We start from the raw sequence: 10,014 nt of genomic DNA, 5'->3' as shown, positions 1-10,014 counted from the left end.
GGTATGAATCTGAACAATCTATGACCGCATATTGGATCAGCAGCTACATAATAAGGGTGAGCTGACTTGAATTGACAGTCCTGTAGTCAGAGCAGTACCATACATAAATCTGAAAGGAGAGTAGTCCTTTTTTAGTCCTGTACACACACATACTACAAAGTTGTGCAAGCTTGATGCTATAATTTGCCAGAGTTTTTGTTTGCAAATTGTGCTCTATGTATATCCTTCTTTTTTTTATTTTTTTTATTTACTGCTTACTTTGTTACTCCATTTTACAAAATACATTTCATGTAAAAATCTTAAATGTGGAGATTTGTGTAGGGTAGAGTAGCTACCAACAAGAAAATAGGTGAACAAGAGAAATAATGCGGCCTAAGTCCTTTACCAACCACTTTAATGTCTCCCAAAACAGTTGCTTTTAAGGCAGACCAACTCTCAAAGGTTGTAGTGTGCTTATTTTAGTTCTCAACCAAACTTTCAAGCCCCCAAATGGTTGGTGTCATAGCTGATCACATGGTCAGCACCATGGCAACTGCAAGCCAAATAGAGGCTAAGATGGCACCTTCGTTGTCTATAAAGGGTAGGAGGTTGTAGTTCTGCTTTAAAGCCCTGTTCACTTTGGCACGTTTAGGTGTGTTGCCACATCCTAAATACATCAAGCAGAACTTTATACAGTGAACCATCCAACACACTTGGTGTCTCTAAACCCCCAATTTTTTTTTGTTTTAGATAGAGCGGGCAAGTATTAAAACCGCTACCAGTTTTTTTTTTTTATTGCTGTCTGTTTCCCCCGATTTTCATTGTTTCTATTTATCCAGGTGAATCTCTGTAAATATACTTTCCCTTGCTGTAATCGTGGTTAACCGATTTCTTATTCAAACCACCAGTTCAAACGACCAATCTTACATGTGACTGACTTGAGCTAATATATTATTTGAACCCATATACCCATGTTAGTAATAAGAGGCTGATGCCCTCCCACACAAATTTCTTGTAGCAGTAGGGCTTGGCAAGTTAAGGAAATGACACAAGGACTGCCCATCCATAATCTATACACTGAGTGGCCAGATTATTATACCCACCCCATCAGTACTTCGTTGGGCCACGAGATGACTCCACGAGATGACTTCGTTGGGCCGCCTTGTGACTCCACGAGATGTTGAAAGGTGATGCGAGGAATCTGACACTGCACTGTTGCCCTTCTGTTGTCTTGTACCAGTCTTGCCACTCTCCGTTCTGCCCTAACATTGACTAGTCACTGACTGCCACAATTCACACGTTCAGAACCAGATTTTCGGCTGACAGTCCAGTCTTTAAACACTTTAACAACAGCTGCTCTTTAACATTTAACTAATTCTGCTGTTTTGCTGATACTCGCTCCATGGCTCCGAGCGCCAACAATCATCCCACGTTCAAAGGCTGTTAAATCGCATTGTTTACCCATATCTTCAGAAAAAAATCACTTCTACTGTCGTGGTAAACAACCTGCTTCCCTATTTATAATGGTCTGGCCCTCTAGCAACTTCAGCACGAAATTATAGCTAATTATAGCTAATTTGCCTACAAACGTCAGGTGGTCATAATAATCTGGCCACTCAGTGTATATTTATATTGATTCGGGTCACTTATGGCTCTAGGCATAGAATTGTGGGGATCACTCAAGTGATAGTTAATATTGATTTAGCCATATTTTGTTATTACAACTATACGTGTGTATAATGTAACTTGGGAGATTATAGAGTCTATATCAGTCCTGTTTTTGTATTGCTAAACTAGTGATCCTAATATTCTATCTGTATGCTGTTGGAAATAAAAATTCTACTATGTTCTCCTTTTTTTTTTTTTTTTCTTCCCCTTGAAAAAAATGTGCTATGTAGATTTTTCAGATAACTTAGGTATGCATTATTCTGTCTTTCAGGTGCCAACTGAAGTAGAAAAATGCCAGGACAAAGTAGAATGCTTCAATGCAGACTTGAAGGCGGACATGGAAAGGTGGCAGAATAACAAGAGGCAAGATTTTCGCCAGCTGCTTGTGGGAATGGCTGATAAAAACATTCAATATTATGAAAAGGTAAAAGGAATAAATATTTTGTAATCCGTAAATGCCATATTCTTAATGTTGTGAGTTTAAAAAAAAAATATTTTGACTAGTCTCTCATTTATAAGTATATGTATTTAATAACCCGGACATGTTTGTTTTTTATACCATATGAGAGCTTTGATTACAAGGACACGGACTAGAATAAAGTCAAACAAAGCTGATACTCTGTAGTGTTTCCCATTCTGTGCACAAATATCTAACCTCTGATTACTACTGGTTTTAAATAGCTCTATCATATTAAAATGTGGGGAAATGTTATTAAGTCAAGATGGTTTCATGTTGCATATTCTGGAATGGATCCATTCACATTAGACCCTGTGCTAAGCTGGTTTTAGATTTTGCAGCAACTCTGTCACTTAGATAGAAAAAATAGAGATATTGGATACTTACCTGTGCTGGGGATCATCAATAAAGAGGCGGGAAGGGTAAACATACCCAGTCCCTTTTAATAAAGTTGATGAATTGGTGTTTGCACCTTATTGGCATTTTATAGCTAAATCATACTGTGGAGGATGTCTCCACTTGCTTGGTGGCAAAGCCTATTTTTCGCATTTGCAATTCACATCCTCTTGTCCTCTAATTTGCGCAAAACATAAAACATTGATGCTATGGAAGTGAAATAAAAAATGTTGCGTTTCAATATGATTCGCCATAATTTACAAGGATATGAAAGGTAACAAAAATGATCTATAGGCAAAAGTGTGTCCCTTACCCTTGCCCTCTGTTTTTTTTTACTTGTCCATTGAGGGACACAGCAGGAAGTTTTTCACCTTTTGGGTATACTGCCGCCTATATAAGGATTGGACATTGGGTCAGGATAACACATCATACTACCAGCATGCCTCAGTTTTTTGCTTTTGTCCTAGAAGCATGGACATCTTTTCTTTTTTGTCCCTTACACTTGTTTCTGTTTTTTAATTTTATTTTATTTTTTTTGTCCCTCTGCTAGTGCCTTACTGCATGGGAGTCCATTATACCGCTGTTGCAGGACAAACCAGAGCCTAAATGAAGAGCGTCTAGCATTATGTTGGAACCTGTTGCACAATTCCTCATGCAGTGTGACTAACAACCTGAAGGACCCTTCACTTATGTTGTTACAAAGCAAATATACCAAACTTTAACTTTTCTTAACCCTCATTTCCCTTTTCTAAGTTTATTATGTGTGTTGACTGCTCTTCTAGAAAATTCCTACATGAAAAGCTGCTTTCATTGAGCTGATCTGAGAAGTGGCCTGGGCACATTATGAAACTCACACCAACCACTCCAGCCTGGAGGAGCTTTTTACTTGCGTAACACTAAGCAGAAGAGGCTTTACTTATTACAACAAAAACCCACTGACGGCATTTAAAGTCTCACATCAGCAGCTGGCTACTTTTTTTTTTCACTGAGTGTATTTCCAGAAAAAGGTTATTTCTATGCCGTTTACGTCTTTTTCTATGTATCTTTCAGAGGACTGGCATCACTGAATTTTGTGTACAGTCCTTTTTTTCTTTGCCTACCTTACCAGGGGTTCCTGATGTTCGCATGAACTGTGTTGGTGGCATGAAGTTCCTGCTCGATGTGCTTTATTCTTTTCTCCAGAATTTAAACATGTTGCAACATGTGGATATCTCATCCCATAGAACCATATTAGAGAGGGAGAGTTCTGTTTACACTGGGGCCTTATCTGAAGCAGATTAAAGGGAACAACTGATCCAGAACTTATTTTTTTTTGTTAATGGTTTTGATTGTCCATGCAAAAAAGACAAATTTAAAGTAAATATGTTTATGACTTTTTTAATAAATAAAACACATCTAAAAATGTGCTGTGCTTGTTATTGAAAGTTCAAATACCAGTCACAGGTCTTAAAGTGACCAAATGGTCAACGCCATCCACTGTAAATCAAAGCAATTTCTCGCCAGCATGCCATCCATTTGTTAGAAGTGGAAATTTGTTGCATCACCATGATAAACATCACACACACAATCGTGTCAGGGCCTTGCAGGACCCTTTATCAATGTTGTGTGTCAACCAACAGAAGTGGATCATATCCACTCAGCAAATGTTAGGCCACAAAAACAAAATTATGACTATTTTATTATTATTAACATAACTTTTCATAAATTGCTTTTGCAAGGAAATGTTGATGGCATTTAGGGGTGGATATGTAATAGTTTCAGGAGTTCACTGGAGTACAAGATATTTAAAATGCAGATACAACACTGGGGCATCAGGTGATACCATTTGAAATGCAGGTGACATTGTAGGGAAGAATAAAAACATCTTGGCTCTCCTACTGACGCATCTGAAACCTTCAGTCAATACTGGAATAATCGTGATCCGTTTAAAGGATAGAAATGTTGGCTTTGATCATTTTCACAATGTAATAGCTTGATTGATGTCACCTTAAAAGCAGGGGACTCAAACTGGCCCACGTGACCCATTACTATGTGGGCTGCAGCCGGCTGACAAGTCAGGCACGCAGTCACTGACCGTGTAGCAGAGAAGCTACACGGTCAGCATCTCAGCCAGATGCTCAATGTGAGTTATAGCACAGCGTGTGACTGTGACTCTGACAGCCCTCACTGAGTGCTGGGAAGTTTTTTAGTTAAGGGCTGCACCAGCCAAAGGTGCGGACCGTACTAATCAACCACTGAACCACCACGGAATGTGCCCCCTCCGTGCCAAAAAAATTTAACAGGTGAGGGGACTCTTTCTTTTATTTGAAGAAAATGTTGGCTTTAGTTCTCTTTAGGGTCACAGGAGGACATTTACTAATGTCTGTTGTATACTGTTGCCCGCTATATGCTGGCATCACAGAGTGGTGCTGCGGCCGAGAAAGATCACGACAATATTATGTATTTCTGTGTGTGTTTAATCTGTTGGTCCTCTATGATTAAAATTTAAACTTGTGTGAATAAAAACACATATACTGACACTGTACACATGTATACATACAAAGAAACCATATACTGACATTATAAACTCACACAGACATTACCACTGGCACCGTATATAGGTACATTTTGTTTTGAAGTATGAGATTTTATAAAATTTGGCAAGCGGTCTCCACTGGAGAAGAAAATTTGTCCACTTGCCCCTAAGTGAATTGTGTTTGAGACCCCTGCCTTAAAGGTTTAAAACATACAAACTGTCTTTATTTTTTTGCTCACATTGTTCTAGGCACCTTTTCTCATTCAGCCTGGATAATTAATTTTGGTTAATCTATCTACAAGGTTTTTTTCTACACAATATGTTTCAGGCCAGAAATATCTCCAGCCAAATAGTTTTAGAATTCACATTTTTTCCCAGTGTATTCTCCTTTTTTGGTCATTTTCTTTTGGGATTATTTGGAACCTTTAAGTGGAAGTAAAGGCACATAACAAAAATCCCCCCAAGCTTTTAGCCATAATGTGCTAGTATGCATTGCATATTATCATTTTATGACTTAAACCGATCCCCTCTCTGGCACTCCCATCTTCTGCTCGGCCCTCTTCCAAGGTCCAATTCATCAGCCACTCGATTGTTCATTCCTCAGTGACGTAACTCCCATACATGTGATGGGAGTTACTTATTTTCGGCATGCCGCTTTTGTCAGCTGAGCTGTGCATGCCATAAAAGCCTGGCAATTAGCACATTTTTTCCAAAAGTTTTATTCCGCTTTAAAAATCTATTTTTCATTTGTTACTTTTATAAATTGAGGTTATTTGTTGGTAAATCTCTTACAGGGCAAGCAATACTTTATTTCTGTATGAATTTACTTGTGAGAGATATCTGTCGTGCAAACAGTATCACTTTAGAGTCATGCAGTGTATGTAGACTGTAGCCCCAATGTTTACTGCGTCTTTTTTTATTGAAATTTAATGTCCCAATGTACTATAAAATTTCTTCCCAACACTGTTGCAAAAAGTTCTCACAATGGGCCAGAAAAACGACCAAATATTTAGTACATGGAAACCTACTCAAATTGAATGTGCCAAACAATACATTTGAAGGGTTTGAAAAGAAAGATGCGACTAGTAAACCAATTTAAAAAGGAAAAAATCCCAAGTGCAACTTGCACACAAAACGTTTCACAATCCACAATCTGTGCCAAATAAATAATGGTTCAGAAAATGAGTCATTATTTGGCGCAGTAGAGGTATGCAGTAGTGTGCCAAAAGGATGATGACGCAAGACAGTTAAACACTCTACTATGGGCTGAATAAACTTGTCACCTGTGACAATTCGCATTAACCAAAACCCACCAATCTGTTTTTTCTGGCCCAATGTGTTATGCTTGTATGTTGCTTTGCCTTCATCCTGCTGCCCAGTTCATCCCAATGTAGCTTTATGGGATTTAAGTCTGGAAAGCGTGCTGACTATACCATGATTTGAAGCTTCTTATGTTCTTTTAAACATTTTGACATAACCTTGAGGTACGGTATGTTTTGGACCATTATCTTGCTTTAGGATAACCCTTTGGGCAACTAGGTATAGACCAGCGTGTTTTGCATGGAGCTGCATTTTCTGTTGTAGGCCTTGTGGTTTTACAGTGCCAATCACTTTGTGCAAGTCACTGATTCTGCATCCAGCAGAAGAGCCCCAGACTATCACACTTCTTTCTCCATGTTTGACAGTTGATGTCACACACTGAGGAACCATCCTTTCATCTAGCTGACCGTTTACAAAAACTCTGCATGATGACCCAAAGATTTTACATTTTAATGAATTGGTCAATAAGACATTTCAATCTTCAGTAGTCCACCGGTGGTGGTTCCTGTCAGCAAAACATCCTACTCCTTTGTTTACATACAGCTGCATGGTGGGGAATGCCCATAACGCAGCTGATTGGGTGGAAGTGCCCATGGCACTTGCTGGTTCAGAGTAGTTCAGGTTCGGATTGGGTCCAGTCCAAACGAGCTCATTCCTGCCTGCAGCACACAGATGTTTTAAATCTGAGATGTATTGCAATGCACCTAAGCTGCAGTGCATTGTGTAAGTGCATTGGGATACTATTGTAAATAAATGGCAACACACTCCAGTTGTTGGTGCGTTTATGGTAACATGCAACAAAATGTGTGTTTTACAGTGCTCTAACCTAACACATAGTTGTGCATGGGCCTAAATGTAGTATTAAGCATCTTAAGTGTTTTTCCCCATAGTTCTCTTTAGGGTCACAGGAGGACATATACTAACCTCCTCCCGTGACCCAAAGCTCAGTAGGCAAAACATACGCATTGCGATGTTTGGGGGTCACGTAGGATCCCCTTCATCAGGCAGAACAGTTCTGCCTGATGAAGGGGATCCGCCTTGACCCCGAAAACGTCGCAATGAGTATGTTTTGCACGCATTAAATAGACTTATTCTATTATTGGAGTGTTGGTGTCCATATTTTTCTATATTACTGGACGATGGCCGTCGACTACCGATGCACCCACCTTACTTTCAATGGATACAATGGATGTGCAGTCAGGAGGGCAATGGGTGCATGGCTATTGCTCGCCATATACTGAGAGCGCCGCAGCCAGGACGGATCCCGATGATACTGTCAAGATCCACCCAACTGCGTGAGTGACAGCTGGCTCTGCCTGTCTAGAGGCAGAGCCAGCTGTACCCGCCCCTCCACTACCCTGATTGTTCCTCCAGTCAGCGCTGGAGGATCAATGAGGGGAGTGGGGAGCGGTGACTGACAGTCACCTCTCACTTCAAGGAGACAATCGGGAAGTGAGCAGATCGTTGCATGTTTCTGCTCACTTCCCAATCGATAGAAGCTGTCACAGGTCGGCTCTAACTATGAAGATGAGTGGAAATCACTCACCTCATAGTTCTCCTTTAAGTATATGATGTCCTGTGGCTTCTAGTTATTCATTTGTGGTATTTGTAATGGGTGGTATCAACACCGATTGCAACATTGTGTAGGTTATATTGTATCTGGTTACAATGCTTGCTTAAACAAATGAATAAAGGCAAGAGCACAAAAAGTGCCTTGTATTGATTTTTTCCCCCTGAACATGGAGCACTTCACTGAGGAACATTCTTTACTCTCTTCAGAATCAGAGTCCATGAAGAGCTTTTTGTCTACACTTTACTTCAACCTTTTAGAATATTGCAAAAGCAGCTTACACCATAGGCTCAGAATGAGACTGCCCAAAGGGTGAAAGAGCGGGCTAGTGGCAATCCATTTCAATACTTAAACATTGAAATCTTTTGATTTTGATTATTATGAAGCAGACCATACTTTATTATTTTGCGGTTTTCGGATTTTCAGTAACCCCCCCCCCCGGCTGTTTTTTTGCTTGTTGTCCTATATAATGTAGAAAAGAACTCCTGAATGGCTCATGTTAGATAGACTATGTATGCACTACCAGGCAAAAAAAACCCAAAATCAAATAAAGTACAATCAGTCTGTGCAATAGATACTGTGATAAGTTGGGGATATTCGCACATTTGGTGAGCGCTTTAAGGACGCAGTTTACTTGCAATACCTTCTTTTTAAGAGCCTGGTAGCCCACTTTTAGTCTGGTTTCTACTTTCTCTAGGAACGTTTTTATTCCTTTGAGTTAAAACTGGACATCCCATAGGTATGCTGCTTAATGCATTTTTACACATTTTTCTTTTCTTTTAATTATTATTATTATTGTGCTGCATTTTTCAGGCTGCACATTTGGCTGCTTCCCAGGCAGTGTGGCTGGTCAGTGCTTTTTTGTCTTCGATACTTTTTAGCTGTTTTTTATTTTTATACTAAATAGTGATATTTTTATACTATAAAGTGACATTGAAGGATACCCCCCATACCAATGCTAGTGTAAGGACTTACCTTAAATGATGCATCTTGATCTGATCATCTTCTTTCCTGTAGTTTTCAGGATACCCTCCAGTGCTGGTGCCGGTCTTTGATCCAGTGCTGACTCCTCTCTCTTCCTGGCACTAACTGTCCCATGGAGTCTGTGCGGGTGCAAGCTGCCTCCGTTGACTTACTTTGTGTCTCTCCTCGTCTCCCGGCCGAAGATCTGTACTGTGCATGCGCCCGCCCCATTAACCTTTGCCGCCTCCCAAGATTTTTCAGATCTTCGGAAGAGAGCATGCGGCGGAGTTTTCGTAACTTAAAAAAAAATTTGTTTTGCATATATCTACTGCTTGCAAAAACCACTGAGGGTTTAAATATCCTTTAAATAAGTGTTACTTAGTACTGTGGGCAGTCCATAGACAAGTAGATCTCTCACCAAGACAGTTAATGAAAGATCCCCATTGTAGCTCTGCTGTGGCTTTTCTCTTGGGCTCTCAGACTCCAGTGATTTTTTACCACCCTTGGCTAAGGGTGGGAAAAGGATTGTTACCTTTTTAAGCTTACAATGTAGAATGCTGTCCTAACAAATGTTCAGAAGAATGCATCATCAGTGAATGTGGCTGCCTTGTAAGTGGTGGTGAAGATATCCCCTTTATGCCAATTAAACAAAACCTAACACAATCAAGCACAGGCCACAAAAGCAGAGATGGAAGTAGGTTCAGCAAATCGTTATATTGAGGCTTTGAGGGAAACTCCACAAACAAGGTCCTCTCTACTAGTATACGGATGTAGTTTCACACCAATACATGTGATTTATACTAAAATGTATACTTCTGATTTTCTGGTTACATTCTTTATTCATTCTTTGCTAGGGATGTCCAGATACCAGTGCCGATACTTGCCATTTTTATTTTAAATAATGCATTAAAATGGGGATGTACAAATCCCAGGAGCTCTGTATTCTCCTTAAAAATGACAGCTGCCTCCTAACTTTTGAATTTTTCTCTAGTCTAGTCCTGGCGCTGGAAAAGTATCTGTAGATGTACTTGTACTTGGTATCTGAACAACTCTATTCTTTGCTTATTTCTATGCTAATTTGGATGGTTAATGCACATAAGCATGGATTGTTGAGTAAATGAGGTCTGTTCACAGGGCATCAACAGT

The 10,014-nt window shown here is 39.8% G+C and overlaps 1 protein-coding gene across 2 annotated transcripts in view; it reads left to right on the top strand.

The window, feature by feature from the left end:
- The window catches only part of SNX30 (sorting nexin family member 30), a 55,292-nt gene extending 51,407 nt beyond the window's left edge, over positions 1-3,885 (top strand). For both annotated transcript variants that reach the window (XM_018561159.1, XM_018561158.1), the window contains 2 exons: positions 1,919-2,071; positions 3,051-3,885. In XM_018561159.1, coding sequence (XP_018416661.1) covers positions 1,919-2,071; positions 3,051-3,110 — 213 coding nt within the window. In that variant the 3' untranslated portion in view covers positions 3,111-3,885. The remainder of the gene's footprint in view (positions 1-1,918; positions 2,072-3,050) is intronic.
- Positions 3,886-10,014: the final 6,129 nt, after the last annotated feature.

The sequence above is a fragment of the Nanorana parkeri genome, unplaced genomic scaffold, assembly GCF_000935625.1.
Source record: "Nanorana parkeri isolate BGI_ZX_2015 unplaced genomic scaffold, ASM93562v1 scaffold504, whole genome shotgun sequence".
Taxonomy (NCBI): Eukaryota; Metazoa; Chordata; class Amphibia; order Anura; family Dicroglossidae; genus Nanorana; species Nanorana parkeri.
Note: the sequence above shows the minus strand (reverse complement) of the source record. Positions and strands in the feature narration are given on the sequence as shown.